Genomic DNA, 23419 nt, shown 5'->3' with positions numbered 1-23419 from the left:
CAAGCTCCTCATCAAGGCTCATATCTGAGCCACTAGACTCAACATGAGAATGCCCTGCAGAAATGTCAGGCATACCAAGGGACTCAACCACTTTCTCTTTTCCTTTACGTGATGTACTAATCACATTTGCAGGACTGGTATTATGACGCAGCCTGCCACTCCATGGTCTATCAACAGACCCACTAGATGAGGACTCTCCTGGTCCACTCAAAGACTGTGATTGCTGACCTGCATTCTGTGCAACCACACTTACACTCACATCAGTCCCAACAGCTTCTTTTTCAGCAGCATACCAGCTGCTCATCTCATCAAAGACAACATCCCTGCTTACCCTCAACTCATGTGTAGCAGGGTTCATGTAGCAGGGTTATAACACCTGTATCCCTTTTGCTCAAGGGAATAAACACACATTTTTCAGCTTTTGGATCCAGCTTAGTTCTCAGTTCATCTGGCACATGCACATATGCAATGCATCCAAAGACTTTCAGATGAGACAAATCAGGTTTTCTGCCAGTAAACCTCTCCTCTGGAGTTACATCATGTATGGCTGCAGTTGGAGTCCTGTTCATGATGTATACTGCTGTAGAAATAGCCTCAGCCCAATAGCTATGCAGCATATTTTTCTCTTCCATCAATGCTCGCGCAATCTCAGCAATGTGCCTGTTTTTTCGCTCAGCAACTCTATCTCAGCAATGTGCCTGTTTTTTCGCTCAGCAACTCTATTTTGCTGCGCAGTGTATCTGCATGTAAACTGTCTCCGAATACCATTCTTCTTCAAAAATTCAGAGAACTCATTGGAGAAGTACTCTCCCCCTCCATCTGACCTTAGGCACTTTACATATTTCCCTGTTTGCTTTTCAACCAAAACTCTAAAATTCTGAAAGTGAGTGAACACCTCACTCTTCTCCTTCATGAAATATACCCACACTTTCCTTGTGTGGTCATCAATAAATGTCACACAATATCTGCAGCCTCCCATAGACATGGTCTTCGTAGGACCCCATACATCTGAATGCACAACATCTAGTGCATTTCTGCTCACATATCTATTACATGGAAATACATGCTTTGTTTGCTTTCCAAATTGGCATGCTTCACATATTCTCTGCATACCTTCCACTTTAAACTTTGGCATCCCTGTCACAATTCCTTTAGTCTGCATAGACTTCATTCGCTGCACATTCACATGTCCAATTCTTTTATGCCAAATGTCTATGTTTGCAACAATTCCTGAACCATTTGCAAACATCGCAGCACTCATTTCAGGCATGTCTACATTCAACGTAAACATTCTGCCCACTCTGTTGCCTTTTGCAACCAACCTGCACTTGTCTTTAAAGTCTTCAATATAACAACCATCAGGGTTAAACCGAACCTGCAAACCCTGCTCAATCATCTGGCCAACTGAAACCAGATTCTTTGTTATGTTCGGAACGTGAAGTACATCTGCTGCAAGGTACTTCACTTTGCCATCCTGCATAGACAATGGCACATCTCCAACATGGGCAATTGGATGAGCAGTGTCATCCCTTGTTTCCACAAAACTTGGTCTTTCCGGGTTTTTCATCTCCTTGAACCACTCCCCATGACTTGTCATGTGGTTCGAAGCACCTGAATCCACATACCATACATCATCTTTTTGTGCTGCTTCAATGTTTTTAGACATGGCATTCACGACATGCTGCATAACAAACAACCTTTCATTATCCTCATTGTTTCTACTTGAGGATGCATAGTTGTTCTGCTGCACTTTCCCATTTTGCATGTCAGCCTGCTTCTTATAACATTCTGCCTACACATGTCCAGGCTTACCACAATCATAGCATTCACGTGCATCATTATACTGCCTTTGCCAATTTCCACAGCCTCTTTGACTCCCCCTGCCTTTGAATCTGCCTCTTCCACCTGCGTGTTATTGTTGTTGTTGTGTATTCTGGGACTGTTGTTGTTGCTGCTGCTGCTGGCCATAATTCTGATTACCTGTTCGGCCACCTCCTTGACCGTGTCCACGGCCTCCTCTACCTCGTCCTCTTCCTGAACTTGTGTAGAAGGCCTGTTGCTCTGAACTGTTTTTGTTTTGTGAAGACTGTTGGTCTTCACCCAAGCTCTTCTCTTCTATAATCAGCATAGATACCAAATCTGTAAAGTTGGGGATGTTTTCCCGAGTCTGAATAGACATCTTGAACGCCTTGTATTGTGGCCCGAGACCACGTAGACAGACTTCCACCTTATTATCATCATCTAATGACACACCAATAGATGCAAGGGATTCCACAATACCCTTTATCTTCAATGCATAGTCATTCACAGACATGCTCTTTTTCTCCACAGTATGAAGTTTGTTCTTCAACTGTATCTTGTGTGCCTTGGTATTTGTTTCATAGAGTTTAACCAAGGTGTCCCACTCCTCCTTGGGGGACTTGGCATCCTGAATATGCCCAATCATGGTGTCCTATATACTAATGGAGAGCCAATACATAACTTTCCTGGCTCCTTGGTTCTAGTCTTTAAACTCTTTCACATCTGCAGCAGTCGAATTTATGTCCGGTATCTCTGGTGCCTCTTCATGCTCACCTTCTATGTAGTCCCAATAGCCCTTTCCCATTAGGAAATTTGTCAACCTGAACCTCCAAGCATGGAAGTTATTCTTATCAAGCTTCTCACCCACAATCTGGGTTATGCTATCATTTGACATCTTGCCAGATACACAAATTTACCAGAAATAGCACTCTGGTTTTTCCTGCACAAACTGCTGTATTTTTCTGCAGCGGTACTCTAGTACTCTCAAATGTCACCAACCAGTGACTTCAATGTGCATACATACACCCAATGGTAACTGTTGACCTCTTTGCAGCACCCACAGTGTCTGCACAGTCAATCTGTCTTCCTGCAGTTCTTAAAACAGAGTTCTGCAGAGAATCAATGACTTAACCGCAGTGCTCGAAATCGCCTTCTTTCTGAAAAACGGAGGTCCAGACGTGCTCGAAACGCGTTTTACACACACTAAACTTTGTCCAATAGGACTCTATAGTTGCCCTATAGCTTTACTCCCGCGAAGAAAGCTCCTCAATCAGAGATCGTTTACCGGTGCCTCCCGTAGAGCTCCCGACAAGGGTGTAGTCACTCTTACAGCTCAGCCCTTAGCACGGACCAGGCTCTGATACCATGAAACACACACACACACAAAACCCTAATAGAGAACACACAAGGTGAGAGGCTGAACATCTTCTTCTTCTTCACTCAACACTCAACACACCATATACAAAGATAAGAGTACACACAATATGAAAGGTACTCAACCAAATACATACACAGGTTCTCTATAGTGTGAACCCAACTAAATGAGCTTGCGCTATAACTATGCCAGTCTCTAGAATGGCTGTCACACCTGTCATCCCACTGGCCGCATATCACCCATGATCTCACCAACCATGCGAGTGGTGTAAGTGTGGGGCCTATCCCCTAGGCGGGTCATCAGTGTCCACCGCCTCACTGGATGAGCTCGATATCTCAACACTATGCTCCTTTGCATCCTTCAAAATTTCAAAGACTCTCTCCCATTCAACATCATCCAACATTGGGCCTATCAATAATACTCTCATTAGATAATCTAAATTCTTAATTGTGTGAGCTTGTTATGTATCACATCTTTAATTATGTCTTTCTTTGAAAACCCCCTCTCACATCTTTAATTATGTCTTTAATTATGTCTTTCTTTGAAAACCCCCTCTCACATGCCACTATGCTAGTTGGTATAACAAGGATTGCTTGCCGTAGTTTCAACATATTGAAAAAGTTATCATGTTAATCTCTCAACTCGAAGAAGGTTTCCCATGCATCTTGCATAGTAAATCCCTCACAATTAAAATACAAAGTGTCAATAAATGTGTACAATTCACGTTCACATGATAAAATATAAGATGCCTCCATGAATATATAAGTGTAGGTGGGTTGGCGATTATTCCTCTTATCTAAATTTAAAATTATAGAAAATGGGATGAATGTTTTCAAAAATTCCCTAAAATATCCGAAATCGGTTGAATATTTTCTAAAACCCTTCAAAACGGACAAAATTTGGGAGAATGTTTTAAGATGCCAGGCAAATATTTTTGTGGAAAATAGCCAATTGGCAAAGATTAGCCCATATTTTTTTTCTTGGTCCACATGCCTCTTCGTCAATCACAAAAGAGTTTTGCTTGGTAGATTAAAGATACTATAAGAGTTTATCAAGACATCACTTTGCATTATCCTCTCTTGTCATTTCAACTTGAGCATGATGGCATGGACTAAATAGCTTAGCTACATTAAATAGAGGGAGATCATGAAAACAAGCATTTATTCCATCCATAAGTGCTTGAATATAGTCCTAATCCGTCAATGCAATGCAACTCTCAATAGTTCCATTTATGTATGGCCTACTAATTTTGGCTTCATCACTGTGATTTGTTGTTGCATCTTTCTTCTCACTTAGTTTAGGGATCTCTTTGAACCATAAGTCATGATGATGCGCAAGACCCTCATTGTCTTTCATTTTCAAATATCCAAAGGTGGCACATTTCAAGAATGGTGCAAGAAATGTTGTATCTTTAATAAATTCATCACCTAGAAAATGGTGCTTTAGTTTATTGATAGTAACATTAATTGCAATACTAATAAAAGTTAAGTCCACATACTCTTCTTGCAGTTTCAATCTTAAAATGTTTTAACTCTATCAAAATATTTGTAACTAGCATATACAAACAAAATTGTACATTGAAAATCCTTGCCTTGTTATACCATTTAGTGAACTTGTCGTCTCTTCTTCGAAGTGTCAAAATAGTAGGCATCAAACCAACAAGTCTTTTCATGACATGTACACATGATAACCACTTTATGCTACGATGTGCATCAAGTTACGTTGTGTCGAAGAGATCCCCATCAACTCGCTATTCTTTTTCAAGGAATTGTTAACCCAAGAATAACTTTTATTAGCAAGCTTTTCCACAAACAAGAGTTTGGGGAATCTCTTTGAAGCATCAACAAAACAACAAGGGCCTCGTGCAATGTGCAATTATACAATGCATTGGAAACAAACTAGGCACATCGTTCTTTAACAAGGTTACGAGCCCAACTTAACATCCTGTCAAGGTAAAGACACCATCACTAGCAACACCTTGGTATATGTACATAGACCTGTTTGGCATAAAAATTCTTTTAACTTATTGTAAATAGTGATGCCTTTCCCATTTGTAATTATTTTCAATGGACCAAGAACTCAACATGGTTTGGTCCTAAACCTTTGCATTTCAAATATGTAGCATACACAATCAATTGCAACTCTAATCCATGGTCAGTACTCATATCAAGCATGATCGAGTAATAAGGAGTCTAGCAATGCAACTATTTGTACCTTAAGAAGTTTCATGGCTATAGCATAGAGAAATTGATATACATTATATCGACTAGTATATAAAGAGTAGTCATGCTTTTTGGCATATTTGGAACATTGGCAAGGCTATATAAATCCGCGTACATGGTTATGGACAAATCTCTCTAAGGAATAAAGTACATAAGTTTCATTGTGTGTGGTGATGACCCAGGCCTTGTTTGCATCATCCATCTCAGCAACATGCACAGTGATGGGTTTACTTTGCTTGTCAATCTCATAAGACCACTTAGCCATTACGGTTTTGTGGCCAATTTCCTATGGACAGCATCTTGTAATTCTCACACCAGTCACACTTAATAATAGTTTTATCTTCTTGCAAGAGACTCCGTAGCCATAGAAACTTATCCTTCTACTCTTTTATGAAACTTTATTTTTTGGGTCTCTTTTTGAGTGCTACTTCCTTCACATGATTCTAGATTTGCTATATCAATGCCATGAAATTCTAAATCTTTATTTAGCTCCTCATTCAAGTCAAACTCCCTTTCTTTTTTTTTAATTTCCAGGTGCATTTTTCCTTTTGTTTTTGGGAGAGCCATGATTAATCCAAGTAAAAAAATAGATAAAAAATCTACATGAAAATTTAAGGAAAATAAGATACTCGTTTAAATTTACTAAAAAATGATTTTTCATTTAAATTTACTAAAAAATTTATAAAAATTACTTGGCAAAAAGAAAAAGAGAAATAAAATCGATATTATCCTTAGTTTCTTACTTTTTGCCAAAGAAGTGATTGGAAGTTCCAACATATGATATTAAACTTTCAAGCCCTTTGGAGTCTGGATTGGGCTGACACCCCATAAATTTATTTTCATTAATATAGCAAGCTTAATAATGAATATAATAAATGATATTGGAATGACACCCCATAAATTTTCATTAATATAGCAGGCTTAATAATGAATATAAGAGGACGACACTGGGCAAGAAGGTTAGGACTTAATTAATATAGTAGGCTTAATAATGAATATAATAAACTATAAGAGGACGACACTGGGCAAGAAGGTTAGGACTTAAGTGAATTATTAAATTTTAAGTTACAACTTACAAAGTAATATGAATGATATATGTCATCTCCAAGGATATGTTGCATATTAAAGTGCTTTATATGTTGTAACTGCCCCTTCTAACTTCTTAATATAAGTTGCCCTTATTTGATAAAAATATGAACGATATATATACATATATAATATAAAAAAGGTCCTTCAATGTGAGGAAAATAATAATTTTACCCAACACTGGAAGGCGGGCATGATAAATTTTCTCTTTGTAAAAACATCCAAAAAGTCCAAAAACATGTAAAATGGGCGTCAAAAGTCAACCTTGAGATTTGCGATTCGTGAGATAAAAGATACAAGGCTCAAGGTAGCCTCAAGCCTTACCCCATGTTGTTGAGTGCCTAGGTGTAGATACCTTTTGGCTAACATTTGCAATCTTGACTTTCCACATTGAAGTGTCTCGTTTGGCACAAGACGAGCAACCTTGCTCATCCAAAAACCTTAATTTCCTTTTTAACTAAAGGTGAGCAAACTTGAATTCCAACTATGGATGGGCATTGTGAAGATATCTCCACCATCAAAAATAGTTTCCTTCCTATTTCATGACTAGATTCTTATTGTCTTTATTATGAACATGTAGAAGGTGTGTAAGGGTAGTAGAGTTCCTACGTACAAAACCCATGCTAAGAAGGGGACCATTTCAACTTCATTCTATCATGTTACCTTACCTACTAATTTAAAGTGTTAAAAAATGTGAAGTAGTTACACTTTGAAAGAACATTACATGCTTTTTAATTTGGACTCTAACTTATCTATATTGTCTTTTAATGAAAGTTCTAGGGCAACCATCAGTCACATCTTTCTTGTTAAAGTTTCTAAGTTTGTTATTATACTCAAGATATGAGTTTGTGCTCAAAGTTCTAGATAAGTCAATGGCCTTATATGGGTGCTTTCCATTGTGCCTCCTTGGTGTCACATAAAACTTACAAATAACAAGCTTAGTTCCAATGTAAAACTATATTTCAAAACAATCAGTAGATATGGATTGATAATTATTTATTGCAATAATGGTAACTATTGAAGGAGTTAGAGGTGAGTAACCTAGTGAGGTCCATGTCTCCCAAGACAATAAGTTGTGACTAGCCTTGGTATCACCCAAGGTTGGTCACACAATTTTGTGGTCCTTTCAGGAAAAATTTATCTCAATGCAAGCAAGTTTCATTGTGTTATTTGTTTTTGTTGCACCTTGAAGATCGCATTTGTGTCATTTATTTTTGTTGCACCTTGAAGATCACATTGTGTTATTTGTTTTTGTTGCACCTTAAAGATCGCATTTGTGAACATAGATTTGTATGCTTTTGGTTGTACGGCCTCATTGATTCTTTTTTTTTTGGCATTGCTTACAGGAGTGCCTTGCATTTTTTATTGTCTAGCCTTTGTTTTTCCTCTTTCTTTTTTCGAACTGTTAGTATTTACATCGATGTAACTATCTCACTGATTGGTGTACATATCGATGTGTATACTGATGCCAGTTTTGGTCAAATCGTTGGTATTTGCATCACCGATGTAAATATCGACGCTACTATTATGATAATTATATTGACCCTTATATCGACATAAATATCGGCATTGTGAGAAATGTTTTTTGGACAGAATGAGACAGGATGGGACAAACTGGTAGAATAGGACAAATTGGGAAAGTTTGCCTCCAACCTGTCCCATTTTGTTTATAGTTACTAGCTAGGTACTTTAGATATAGATAAACTAGGATAAAAATAGACAACTTAACATAAAAAAGATAAAGACTACAGAAAAGGTGATCAAATTTATACATAAGTTTTGCGTAAATTTTGAAAAAGTGAAAAGTTAATAGATACCCATATTTAAGATTTTAGAACTCATTAATGTTAAGTTTTATGCTAGAAAACTATAAGTTAATAGATACCCATATTTAAGATTTTAGAACTCATTGATGTTAAGTTTTATGCTAGAAAACTATAATTTATATACTTATATAGTTGACTATGTGAGCCCAATTAAGCTCGTGTCATTCCCGCTCCATCTTGTCAAACAAGAATGTAGTTCCGTGAGACCATGCGAAGCCATACTCTTCTTGAGTATAGCCGCATCTCACTACTTCTCTCTATATATACATTCAAAGAAGAACATTTAGCATATTTAGGAATTTATACATATATTATTAAGTATATTATGAAATGAAAGAGATGAAAGCTTAGGAAGTATGCACAAAAGCACCTGATGCCACTGTCGCCCACCACTGCTGCTACCAAGGTGAGAAGTCTTCGAACCTTCAAGGCATGCTTTATCAAGCCTCCTATTGTTATTTGTAAGTTGTTGTTGAGATGTCAAGCTCAATATGAGCTAACACTCACGAGGCGCTTGCGTGACCATTCGACATTTACATCACTAGCGGGTTTGGTAGCTGGCACCGACATATCTTCGCCAAAGATTCTATAGCTAGACTACACTGACTAGTCCACACCTACCCACTCCATTTAGCATGTTCACATGATGTACTGCATGTAAATAGTACTTTAGTACTTATGTTGTATTTTCCTTATCTTTTATTAGAACCCTTTTTGTGAAGAAGAAGAACATTTTTCAGCCTCTCATCTTGTGTGTTCTCTTCTAGGGTTTGTGAGAGTGTGTGTGTGTGTGCTTACAAGAGCTCAAGATATCTTCCTTTTGCTACATATTTTGATGGTATAAGAGCCTGGTTTATGCTAAGAGCTGAGCAGCAAGCAAAAAGAGAAGCACATGAAGTAGTACAAGGGTATTTGTGTTGGTCTACTACACCATTGTTTGGGAGGCACCGAGAAACAAACTCCAATTAAGGAGTTGTCTTCGTGGGAGCGGAGTTGCAGGATAACTAAATTGTCCTTTGGACTTTCTTATTCGGTCTGAAAAGGCATTTCGGACGTATCTTGACCTTCGTTTTTTAATTCACAAGATTCACGTGCACTACGGGTAAGTTTCGATTCTTTGCATATTATTGTTTTTAGAATTGCAAGAAGTGTAATTGGTTGTGCAGACATTGTGTAAAGACATCTTACAGTTTCCCTTGGGTGTATGTATGTGAATTGAGGTCACTGGTTGTGACAGTTTAGGTGCAGTATAGTACCGCTGCAGAGAATACAACAGTTTATGCAGGTTAAACATAGTGCTATTTTTGGTGAGTTTGTGTTGTAGACAAAATGTCGAATGATGGAATCAACCAAACTGTTGTAGAAAATCTTGACAAGAACAACTTTCACGCTTGGATGTTTAGATTAACAAATTTCCTGATAGGAAAAGGCTATTGGGACTACATTGAAGGTGAATATGAGGAGGTACCAGAGATACTTGAGATTAATCCAACTACAGATGCAAAAGAATACAAGGATTAGAATCAAGAAGTAAGAAAATTTATGTATTGGCTCTCTATTACCATACATGACACTATGATTGGGCATATACAGGATGCCAAGTCACCCAAGGAGGAGGTATGGGACACCTTGGTAAAGCTATATGAAACTAACACAAGGTGTGAAAGATTCAGTTGAAGAATGAGATTCATAGTGGAGAAGAAAAAGAGAAAAATATATCTATGAATGATTATGCCTTAAAGATCAAAGGCATTGTGGAATCCTCCTGCATCTATTGGTGTTTCTGTTGATGATGATGATAAGGTGGAAGTATATCTACGTGGTCTTAGGCCACAATACAAGGCATTTAAGACATCTTTTCAGACTCGAAAGAACATTCCCAACTTTAAAAATTTGGTGTCAATGTTGATCATTAAAGAAAAGAGTTTGTGCGAAGACCAGTCTTCACAAAACAAAGGCAGTTTGGAGCAACGTGCCTACTATACAAGTGGAGGTAGAGAACGAGGTAGAGACTGAGGCCGTGGCTAAGGTGGTGGCACCGAACAGGTAATCACAATTATAGTCAGTAGCAGCAACAGTCCCAGGATTCGCAAAACAATAACACATAGGTGGAAGAGGTTAGTTTAGAGACAGGGGGAGTCAAAGAGGTCATGGTAATTGGCAGAGACAACATAATGATACACGAGGCTATTTTCACTGGGGTAAGCTTGGACATGTGTATGCAGATTACTGTAAGAAGCAAAATGACATGTGAAATGGAAAAGTGTAGCAAAATAACTCTGTGTCCTCTAGCAAAAATAATGAGGATAATGAGAGGTTGTTTGTTATTCAACATGTAGTTAATGCCATGTCTAGAAATGATGTAACATCATGTACGGATGATGTATGGTATGTTGACTCAGGTGCATCGAACCACATGGATGACAAGTTATGGTGAGTGGTTCAAGGAAATGAAGAGTCTTGAAAGATCAGGTTTTGTTGAAACAAGGGATGACACTGCTCATCCGATTGGCCATGCTGGAGATGTGCCATTTTTTATGTAGGATGGTAAGATGAAGTATCTTGCACATGTACTTCATGTTTCGAACATTATAAAGAATCCGGTTTCTGTTGGCCAAATGATTGAGCAGGGTTTGCAAGTGCAGTTTAACCCTGATGGTTGTTATGTAGAAGACTTTAAAGATAAGTGCAGGTTCGTTGGCAAAAGATAACAAAGAGGGCAGAATGTTTACACTGAATGTAAATATGCATGAAGTGAGTGCTGCAATGTTACATTTGGCAGAAGAGAATTGGGCATGTAAATGTGCAAAGAATGAAGTCTATACACACTAAAGAAATTGTGACAAGGCTGCCAAAGTTTAAGATTGATTGTATGCAGAAAGTATGTGAATCATGTCAATATGGACAGCTGACAAAAAAGCATGTATTTCCTCATGACATAAATGTAAGTAGGAATGTACTAGATGTTGTGCATTTGCATGTATGGGGTCATGCAAAAACTACGTCCACGGGTGGCTGCAGGTATTATGTAACATTCATATTGATGACAACACGAGGAAAGAGTGGGTGTATTTCATGAAGGAGAAGAGTGAAGTTTTCACTCATTTTCAAAATTTCAGAGTGATGGGCTGAAAAGCAGTGGCATGGAAGCTTGTGAAGTGCCTAAGGTTAAGTGGAGGGGGAGAGTACTTCTCCAATGAGTTCTCTGATTTCTTGTGGAAGAATGGCATTGAGAGACAATTTACATGTAGATACACTCCGCAACAAAATGGAGTTACTAAGAGAAAAACAGTCACGTTGCAGAGATAGCACGAGCATTGATGATATAGAAGAATATGCTACATAACGATTGGGCTGAAGCTGTTTCTATATCAGTTTTTATCGTGAACATGACTCCTCCTGTAACCATACATGATATAACACCATAGGAGAAATTCAGTGTGTGGCAAGAAACCTGATTTGTCTCACATGACAGTTTTTGGATGTATTACCTATGTGCATGTGCTAGATGAGTTGCGTACAAAGCTGGATCCAAAGGCTGAAAAATGTGTATTTATTGGATACTCCCTTGAACAAAAGGGATATAGATGCTATAACTCTACTACATGTGAGTTGAGGGTAATCAGAGATGGTTTGTTTGATGAAATGAGTAGCTGGTATACTGCTAAAAATGATGATGTTGGGATTGATGTAACTGGAAATGTGATTGTACATAATGCAAGTGAGCAATCATAGTCATTGAGTGGACCTGGAGAGTCTTCTTGTGTTGGGTCTATTGATAGACCATGGAGTAGCAGGCTACATCATAATACCAGTCCTAGAAATGTAGTTGGTACATCACATAAAGGTAAAGAGAAAGTGCTAGAGCCCCTTGGTATGCCTGATATTTATGCAGGGCATTCTTTTGTTGATAGAGAGTCTAGTAGATTAGAGATGAGCCTTCATGAGGAGCTTGGGATTCTAGCAATGAGGACACCTGGTGTAAAGAAGGCTTTGGAAGCCATGAATGCAAAGTGACAAAGATCTGCAGAGATTGACTTATGATAGTTATGTGGCACATCACTATGCTTACATGGCAAAAGTTATGCAGGTTGTAGAGCCCAGACGTTTTGATGAGACTATTGAAAATGTATATTGGGAGAAAGCTATGCATGAGGAGATGGATTCATTGTATGGAAATGAGACTTGGGATTTGGTGCCATTGCATGAAGGCAAGAAAGCTATTGGATGTAAGTGGGTGTATAAGGTGAAACATAACAGTGATGGTAGAATAAGCACGTATAAGGCTAGATTGGTAGTCAAAGGATATGCACAAACACATGGGATTGATTATGAGGAGACGTTTGCCCCGATTGCAAAGATGGAACTGTGAGAGTTGTGATTGCGGTGGCTGCAACTAAAGGTTGGTTTTTACATCAAATGGATGTAAAAAATGTGTTCTTGCATGGTGGTGACTTGCAAGAAGAAGTGTATACGGATCAACCACCATGGTTTTGAGGATACAGGTCACCCAGAGTATGTATGTAAGCTTCGTGTAAGACCTTGTATGGGCTGAAGCAAGCTCCACAAGCATGGCATGATAAGATTGTTGAGTATCTTATCACTATTGGTTTTCATATGGTAGATGTAGATCATTCTATGTAGAATGATAAGGGTATTGTGATCATCACCATCTATGTAGATGATCTTATTGTTGGGGGTGACAACTTGGAAGAGATTGAACATGTGAAAAGTCTTCTCAAAAGGAAGTTTCATATGAAGGATTTGGGAGATCTACGAAGGGGCATTGACATCATTCGCACACATGATGGTATTTGGATGTCATAGAGATAGTATGTATTGGAGATATTGTCCAAGTATGGGATGGCTGGTTGTAAGCAAATCTCGGTGCCAAGCAGATCAAAATGGAAAGCTCGTGCGGATGCAGGTTATGTGTTGGAGGACCCCACTATGTACAAGAAGATTGTGGGGAGTTTGATCTATGTCACGATCAGCAGGCCAGATTTGAGTTACACTATTGGCTTAGAGAGCCAGTTTATGCAGGTTCTACACAAACCACATCTTGACAGTGTGCGACGCACACTTCGGTGTTTGAGGGCCAATATTGATTATGCATTATTTTTGGCAGCAGGTGTACCATTGGAGCTATGTGGGTGCACAGATGCAGATTGGGTAGGTAGCATCTTAGACAGGAGATCTACCAGTGGATTTATGTTTTCATTGGGGAGTGCTGCTATGACAGGGAGTAGCAAGAAGTAGCCCATAGTTTCCTTGTCAAGTATAGAGACAAAATACAGAGGAGTTGCAGTGTGGCAACGTGTGAGGTAGCTTGGTTATGCAAGTTACTTGCTCATTTGGGGTTGCATGTGGAGAGAAAGGTTGTCATATATTATGATAATCTTAGCTGTATATAGTTGGCCAAGAACCCAGTTTTCCATGCACACACGAAACACATTGAGGTACACTACCACTTGATTAGGGAGAGAGTCTTGGCACGTGACATCGACTTGTCCTATGTCAGCACACAGGATCAGGTCATTGACATCTTCACAAAGGCCTTGGGAGTTCAGAAGCTCCCTAGATTTTGACATATGCTTGGAGTTCACGAGCTAGAGTTGAGCTTGAGGGGGGGAGTGTTGAGATGTCAAGCTCAACATGAGCTGACACTCACGGACCTTTGGCATTTACATCATTGGTAGGTTTGGTAGCTAGCACTGACATATCTTTGCCAGAGATTCTACAGCTGGACTACACCAACTAGTCCACACCTACCCACTCCATTTAGCACGTTTACATTATGGACCACATGTACATAGTACTTTAGTACTTATGTTGTTTTTTCCTTATCTTTTGTTAGAACCCTTTTTGTTGTGAAGAAGAAAAAGAACATTTTTTAGCCTCTCATCTTGTGTGTTCTGTTCTAGGGTTTGTGAGAGTGTGTGTGCTCTTGCAAGAGCTCAAGCTCTCTTCCTCCCTGCATCTTTTCACTTGTCGGGGGTGCTATGGATCTTTTCATTAGCCTTTCTCTAGTCATTGATATTAAGATATGGAGACTTACTCTTTTCTTTCTTTATTGCATCTCACACTTTGGACTTTTGATGGGTCATTAAGTCTCTCATTCTCTTGAGCGTTTACTTGTTATTTTTCTCAGAGAGGGTTGGCACAGGGAACTCCCTATGGAGTTACTCAAGAATATAGTTCGTTTTTTTTATCGAGTTGTTCATCCCATTTTGTGAGGATGTGGTGGCCAAATTGTACACTATAGAGCTGATACATACGCATTAGTACCCTCCTACTTAGCTCATCCTCAATGATGGACCCATCTTTATAGTATATCTAAAGGAGAACATGGTTCCTCATGCTAGAGAGCAAGGAGTAGGGAGTGTGAGTTGAGTTCTTTTTGGAGTGAAACTCAAAGTGGTGCCCTTGGAGTGGCTCTAGCAAGAGTTCTGAACATAATGAACTCGATGAGGCTACAAGCTACTCTATATATAGTATCCAATGTCACCATGGACACACGTTGCAGCCACATCGGCCTATGTCTTGGTCCAAAATGACTAATCGACCATATCACCTCACTCAGGTCATATTAGACTATAATAATTTTCTATAAAGACATTAGGCAGCTCCCATGCCCACTTGAGACCTTTTGGACTCTCAAACTGGCCCCGTGACCCAAGAACAATGTCCTGGATTAGTTTTTCGTCACTAACACGATCACACAACCAATATGCAAAGGCACCAAAAGGTTTATTTCCATAATCTCTCCAGATTTCTATGCTTGTCCTCTTGAATCAAAGGAGCACTGAAAATATTCCTTTGATTCGAGAGATGAGCAGGTATCCCCGATGTCCCAGGGTACCTAGTCTCCCTAGAACCATGGGAGACAGTCGCCCATCTACGCTTTCTTTTTGCTTGTAGTTTTGATTCTACCAAACACTTATTCTTACATTGTCCTCACTTAGTTGTCCATCACTAACACGATCACAAAGCCAATACAATCACATAGCCTGCAACTTGAGAATAGTGTGTCCACGGTTTGCTAGATATCTAGCACTCACTAATGCAGCTACATAGCCCACAACGTAAACATGCATCCTACATTACAGAGTGTGAAGTTTACATCAGCCATCTCCTAACCATACTATGGCACTATCTAGTGTCCAAAATAGGAACTGCCCAAATCCTCATCACCACAATGGCTAATACTCCTCATATAGGAGGCCTTGCAAAATAGAGTGTATTCATCACCCATAGTAATAACACAAGAGTGGAGCATTGAGCAAATTCTTTTCCAACATACTACTCTCAAAGTAAGTATGTGTATTGGTCCTTGCTTTTTCTTTTAAATGTTTTCTTTTCCTAGGATAAATTTTTTTGAAACCTTATAGTAAAATGCTTTCATAAAAGTCTTGAAAATCCATGAAAGTTACTTTTTCAAATGAAGAAAATAGGTAAAATGTATGTATAGCTACTTTTTCAAATAAAGAAAATAGGTAAAATGTATGTATGTAATAGGCTTTGTACTTTGGATTCAACATTTGTATAGCTAATTACACAAGGTTGTAACACCACTTATGCAGGCTAATGACATGATTAATAATTTACAATTTTTTTTTTCATATAATCATGCTTTCTTGGTCAAAATGTAACTTTCAATACAGGATATAGCATGTTCAATAGAAGGTGATTTAACAAAGCATTGGAATAGAAGTTCCTATTTTAGACATTCATAATTTAGTCATTCATAGACTCATAAAAGATATGTTTTATGATCTAAATATCTACAAACAAGATAATAAAAGGTTTTATATTTAAATATATTATTATAAATCAAACTTAGTTTATTTTATACTCTTAACCAACAACCTTATGTTATGATTGAATATGATTATGCATGAAAGTTTTTGATGAGACAAAGAAGAACAACCTTTAGTAGTTAAGTATGTATGGGAGTATCTGATCATTCAAAGGACAACCTTTAAAAGTGGAATATTTATGTGTGTGTGTGTGTGTGTGTGTGTGTGTGTGTGTGTGTGTGTGTGTGTGAGAGAGAGAGAGAGAGAGAGAGAGAGAGAGAGAGAGAGAGAAGTTCTCTTCAACTAAAAAGGATGATCTACATTATCAGCATGACAAAGGTTCTTGAGAGATATGAAAGATGCACAACCTTATTGCAACATGGCACAAATGTGACACAACATGTAGAGGTATTCATCTCTTAGACATTGTTATTATATTTTTCTTGAATTAAAATTGAGCAATCTTGTTCACAATACAAATATCATTTGAACTTTGAAAACTCTAGTGATTCCAAGAAGTAACAAAAAAGAAGATATTTTAAAGAACTTTTCTCATAAACAAAAACATGGGGGAGAGTTTGTAGGAAACAACCATAAACTATAAAAATACCATTCATGCTATTCTTGCTTAACCCCTTCCCATAGTTTTTCTATGTATAAACTATCTTTCCACTCAAATTTTTAAAAAATTTATTGGCTCTTTATTTTCAAAGTGATTAATAGTTACATTTTTCCTTCACATTCTTTGTTAAACCTTTATATACCATTGGCCTTTATTGACATTCTTTGTTAAATTTTTATATACCATTGACCTTCCTTGACTCTTGTTCAATTGAATAATACTCAAGTGGTATATTCTCCGTTTATATCTTATGAAAATAAACCACAAACAAAGATGTGAATAGAAGCCTGGATAGAAAGAAATGTAAACAACTATGAAGGGATAAACATAATAAGCAGTACCATTTACACATGTAGATCTACCTAGATAGAAAGAAATGTAAGAAAATATGAAGGAATAAACATAATAAGCAATACAATTTATGACAAAAAATTCACTTGCGACTTGATCAACAAGTAGATATTATTATAAAAGTTTAATATAGAAAAATAAGCAAGCGTGTATCCAAAAATGTGATAAGGTTGCTACATATTTTTTAAAGAAAATTTTCTTATCTTCTCCATTCCATCAAATTTAAAACAAGAAGTTGCTTATTTATAAATATCCCATATTTATTAAATCCTCCTCTTATTATTTCAAAAAACTAGCTATTCAAATTTATCAAAAGCTCTCTTCTTATTCAAAAAAACTAGCTATTCCCATATAAATGATGAGTGCATTAAAAGAGATAAGAGGTCCTCATAATATACAAAGGAGGATAATCACAATATTTGAATTCTTCATATACATAATCATATAAATGATTTGCACAAAAAAAAATATTTTTTTCTAAACATATAATTACCTTAAGTAATACTTTTCATAGATGGTTAAAATAATTGGATTTAAAAATTAGGGCCTAGATGAATCTCTAAAGAGACTTACAAATACTTCACATATAATTGCCTTGATTAATACTTTACATAGATGGTAAAAATAATTGGATTAAAAATTTATCCTGGATGGATCTCTAAAGAGACTTACAAATATAACGATAGTGCACTCAACTAGTTGTCAAGTGTTATGTATAGAAACAATTTAAGTAGTCTTAAGATTTTTCTTTTCTTGATACACTAGATGTAGTATCTACAACTTTATATTTAAAAGACCGTATTAGGGACTTTGGAGAAATCCCAATTTCCATTTTGCAAGATTAAAAAAATGGCGGCACGGTGAATCTTTTTAAGCTTTTGTCAAAACTACTTCATTTGACATATCGTTGGAAAGCTCTTGAAGAATAGGTTCTAAATCCACATTCTCTGACAACTTTGGATTTGGTATGCTGAAGATACACCAAAAAGTATATTGAAAAGAAAATTCCCAAAGTAATGGGATTTTTCCAAAATCCCTAATATGGCCTTTTAAGTAGAAACAATTTAAGTAGTCTTACTCTTTTTCTTTTCTTTATACACACAAGTTAGTAGTCTTATGATTTTTCTTTTCTTAATACACTAGATGTAGTATCTATACCTTTATATTTAAGTAGAACTAATTTAGTAGTCTCTTAAAGAATTTAAGTAGAAATAATTTAGGCAGTCTCTTGATCCATTTAAGAAGTCTTAAAAATAGTTTGTATATAGAAAAAATTTAAGTAATCTTAAAGCTTTATTTTTTCTTGATACACTAGATGTAATATATATAGCTTTATTTGCGTACATTTGAGATTTGTGCCATAAGTAAACAAAGTGTCTTCTATGAAAATATTTCTCGTGCACTAGACTATCATGATTGTCATGACATATGTGACTATTTTGAAACCTAACTATAATAAACAGTAATAAATATATGTAAGTTTAACTTTCATTTAAATTTTCATTTAATACATTTAAGTTAAGATATTATCTATCTTATGTTTTTCTATATGGTATATGGTTAGAGTTTTTGCCTAGTGTAATGTATGGGAATCCTATTGCCCACATTCCACATTCTTCAAAATGTAAAACATGCTAAGGTTAAGATTGATACTAAGAATTTTGATTATTTATCTCTAAGATTCCATTAAATATTAACCAATATTATTGGCATATGTGCCATAAGCTGGCTTGGTTGTATATCAGATCTCAATTTGAATTGAACACATGCATCCATAAGGTTGATAGATCAAAAGGCTTATGCAAATAAGGTGGCATGCATTGTAGAAATATGACTTTGGAGTTATTTATAACAAGGGACTAAAAACCTCCTAGTGTATCTATAAAAGGTCCATATACAATGAAGAATGTGCACTCATACTCAATCTTTAAACATGGAGTAATGGTTTCCTTTATGTAAAATCATGCAATGCTAAAATAATACCTATTACATAACATTAGTCCTAAGATATTATGCCTTCAGATCTCATATTATACTTGTGCCCTGTGCTGTAATATAGTCATGAATCTTTGTAGTGGAAAATTCATTCTTGGTGGGTGAGTTTTTCTTTGATGTGATGAAAAATTCAAGTTTAAAATCCTCCTCTAACTTTATGAGGTGTATATTTCCTCATATCCAAAGGCTGACACTTGGCTATTTAGTGGCTTGTGGGGAGGTTGACTTAATACCTAGTTAGGTTGGGTAGTTCGCAAGGCGAAGCTTTCTTTTGTACAAGATTTCAACTTTATACAAGATTTCTTCTAAGCTTAGAGGTTTTTGACTATGGAACTTTTAAGGTGTCATTGGGGCATTTCTCAACATATGCTTAAAGCTGCATATGAAACAAAAATGTATAAACACTATAAAAAATATTTAAGTAGGTAATATCTAATAAGGTCATACTAGTATTCCCACCAACAAGTCATGAATATATACACAACTTTCTAATCTAAAAACTACCTTTACAACATCCTATTAATATTGCCACATATGTACAAAGTAAGTTTACACATTTATCCTAAATATAAAATTATGCAATAATCAACTAATAATGCTTAATACTACACAATTATTACACATTTAGTATCCTCAATATAAACTAGAATAATCAACTAATAATGCTTAATACTACACAGTTATTACACATTTTGTATCCTCAATATAAACTAGAATAATCAACCAATAATGCTTCCAACTCCAAGATTTATTTGAGTTAGTATCAACTTGATTAAGAGTATCTATGAAGAAAACACAACATTTATTAACACATGGATCACCTATTTAGGTTGTTGTGATAGCTTATTTGAGATGTGCTTTCTTAGATGCAACTTTGGCATTCAAAGATCCTAAAATTGGAGAATTTGAGGGAGGCAAAATTATTTCTTATAGCTAAATAGTTTATTAGCCTTATCTTGGAGAACTCCACAACAAGAGCTATGTTTATAATTGTAAGAGGATTTTTCATCCCACAAGAGTGGTGTTAGGTGTTTAAAACATCTTATTTTTTGACACACAATTTAATTTTTTATTTTTAGGTTTCTCCTCTTTGTTGTTGCTCCTCCAAGTTAGACACTTTACATCAAGAAGACACTCTAGGTGCATTAAAACCTTGAGAGCAAAGAGGGTGGTGAGAGATATTGGATGTAGCTAACCACTAAGTGATATGACATAAGGCAAACAACATTACAAGGTAACATCACACAATGGAAAAAAAGGAGAAATCACTTGAGGAAAAAAATAAATGATACAATAGTGAGGTCACAATAGTAAATCAAGTTGTAGATCAAGAATTTCTCAAGCATTGAATTCTATCATAGACTTTTACAAGTGTCATTATGCATCATTAAGAGAAAAGTTTACTACCCCCATTATGACTCATGCTCAGCACTAGGCAATCTGCCATTGGATGTAATCATTATGAACATAACAATTGGTTTTCTGTCTGTTGAGGTAGGTTTCCAACAATAGGATTTCAAGCAAACACCATTTATTGTTTAAGTAGCTTCACACCATCTAGAGAATCCATCTCACCGAGTTTCAATACCAAAATTTTCAACTATCACAAGTAGGGTTACACCCATCATTTACAGTTTGTTTTCTAGGATGAAGATCTATCCAAGAGTTTAAAAGCAAAACTTTATATCCAATATGTAGTTATTATAACTTTGTGTTTCAATCCACTATTCAATTTTGACACCACTACACTAATTTGCAATCTATAAGCCATGCAAGTGCTTTTCTTTCAATTCTAAAAGCTACTATATTTCTACACCTTTTAGAGGCATCTGTACACATGAACAACTCTATTATGGAACCATAAATTTCATCAATACCATAATTTTCTAAGACACAAAGTTAGAGAAAAGAGAATATGAATTATAGTAGTTTAAAATTCCAGGCTCTCAAAACTCTATGAAACATACTGAATATTCTTTTGCAAATTAATGCAACTTTAAATAGCACTTTCTTTAGAATTACTCCTAAAAACTTCAAATGACACTTTCTTTAGAATTACTTATAAAAAGCTAAAAGTAGATTCATCTTTTACATTTCCATAGGCATAATATTGTATAGCCTTTGGGTGAAGAATCATATGCCTTTGAATTATATATGTAATGCCAATTATTGAATGACCTCCCTTATCTTAAACTACAGTAAACCAAAACTAATGAAATCACCTCTCTTATCGTAAGTTGGGTTCACCCAAAACTAATCATAGTCATCGATGGATAAATTTGACATAACATTTTGCTCAATTATCCCTAAGAGCATAAGAGTTTTTTCACTTATCCCTAAGATTGCACTCCGCACTTGGTGTAATAGTTTATTACTATATATATTTTTTCTAGTTTGGTAAAACATTAAACCCACAAAACCAAAACTACAGTAAACCAAAACTAATGAAATCACCTCTCTTATCTTAAACTACAGTAAACCAAAACTAATGAAATCACCTCTCTTATCGTAAGTTGGGTTCACCCAAAACTAATCATAGTCATCGATGGATAAATTTGACATAACATTTTGCTCAATTATCCCTAAGAGCATAAGAGTTTTTTCACTTATCCCTAAGATTGCACTCCCCACTTGGTGTAATAGTTTATTACTATATATATTTTTTCTAGTTTGGTAAAACATTACTATATATTTTTTTTTCTAGTTTTGTAAGTAAAACATTAAACCCACAAAACCCAAGTCCTACTTTTAAAAAGGCTATAAGGGTAACAACAACTTACAAGGTATCCCATTATCTAGACCCAACTGCCCTCTTTGCCAATAATCATTGAATTCCTTTATAAACTTTGAGCAATCATCCTTTATGTGGGAATTTTAGTTTGTTAGGATAGACCTTGGTAGATTAGTTTTCATATTGAGAGATTAGATGTTGGCGGCCAATCAACCCATTTGGTTGCTGCCCAGAGCACTCCGAGAGCACCACCTGGATTGACCATTGTGCAACAAACCGAGCCTTCTTGTTTGTAACAAACTTGTAACAGTTTCTTGAAGAACGGGTAGTACCTACATAGTTGTAAAGGGGCAAAGGTGGATTAGTTGGATAAGGGGAAGTAGAGGATAGAAGAGACTTGGTCTACCCGGCTGAGATGGTAGCAAGAGTATGTTTCGCATAGATAGTTTGAGAATCAGGTGGGTCTACTTGGGCTCGAAGAAGAGGAACAATACTGAATAGGAAGATGGAAGAGTTGAGTGAGCAGAGCTCTTACTAAGCCATTGCACTATATGATTCAAACTATTACTCAATAAAAGGAAGAAGGGGGAATAAACTTTTGATTTGGATTCTGAAGAAGAACACACCTCATAATTAGAATCCAGTCAAGAGTTGGAGGCCAAAGAGTGAAAGCCCTAAAAGAAGAAAGGTAGGAAGCATGCAGTAGATGTTCAAGAAGAACTCAGGGCCACCCCAAACAAGATTGCCAGAGGACATGTAGGATCCGGACTCAGACTGGACATCTGGTACACAAGGTCTAAAAATCAAGGTCATACAAAGGAGAAGTGCCAATTGAAAAGCACACAGCAGCTATGCACTATCTACGGAAGGTACAACCACACCGCAGAGACGTGTTTTTACAACACTCAAAACACGAATCTGAGAGTGATGGAAAGGCAACAACAACAAGTCCCAACTGACCAAGTCACCCATGGGTCCTCAAAATAACAAACCATATGAAAGAGGAGGTGGAAGATTTGGGTAGAGGAGAGCTTGCTTCTACTACAGTGGTCTAGGGCATAGACAAAATGACTGCCCCATATTTCAGTGCCATCAAGAGGAGATGCAAGAGGTAAGGCCGCAAAGGGAGGCAAACCCAGAAGGAGCTGATGCAACTGTAAGCATGGTAAAAGTGGAGCAGGGGGCACGAAAAGAACAAGAAATGCCATAGGAAGTGATAGTTATGACAAGATTGCAAGGGCTTGTGAAGACGTTGACAAGAAGCCAGAACAGGGCAGGATAACAAAGAGTCCATGAGAAAATCACCAAGTTAGTGCAGAGTGCACAAGGGATGGTGCGGATGATGCAAGAAAGCCTGCCACTAGGAGAGCGTTCTGATGAGGGTCTGGACAAGACATGCCTGGCTAAGAGGAGGGAAAAAGTTGAAGCATGAAAGAAGTCATTGTGCAATGATAGAGCAACTAGAGAAAGGATGTTGAGGTGCCACAACTAGAGCCAACCACAGCCCAAAAAGCAGCGGAAGTATCTTGAGGACGGAAGTGGAAAGGAATTTAGAAGAAGCCAGATAGGAAAGCTAACAAGAGAATGCCAGGAAAAATAAAGGAAAGTAAAG

The 23419-nt window shown here is 36.8% G+C and overlaps 1 protein-coding gene across 2 annotated transcripts in view; it reads left to right on the top strand.

The window, feature by feature from the left end:
• The window catches only part of LOC147640376 (MADS-box transcription factor 23-like), a 49732-nt gene that overhangs the window by 5130 nt on the left and 21183 nt on the right, over window positions 1-23419 (top strand). Inside the window, exons 3-4 of one of the 2 annotated variants that reach the window (XM_086823673.1) lie at window positions 16438-16516; window positions 20156-20300. In XM_086823673.1, coding sequence (XP_086679799.1) covers window positions 16438-16516; window positions 20156-20233 — 157 coding nt within the window. In that variant the 3' untranslated portion in view covers window positions 20234-20300. Of the gene's footprint in view, window positions 1-16437; window positions 16517-20155; window positions 20301-23419 lie in introns of those variants that run through there. The other variant, XM_086823676.1, reaches the window with a different exon arrangement.

The sequence above is a fragment of the Cibotium barometz genome, chromosome 3 (genome assembly GCF_041138505.1).
Source record: "Cibotium barometz isolate CiBa-2024 chromosome 3, ASM4113850v1, whole genome shotgun sequence".
Classification (NCBI taxonomy): domain Eukaryota; kingdom Viridiplantae; phylum Streptophyta; class Polypodiopsida; order Cyatheales; family Cibotiaceae; genus Cibotium; species Cibotium barometz.
Note: the sequence above shows the minus strand (reverse complement) of the source record. Positions and strands in the feature narration are given on the sequence as shown.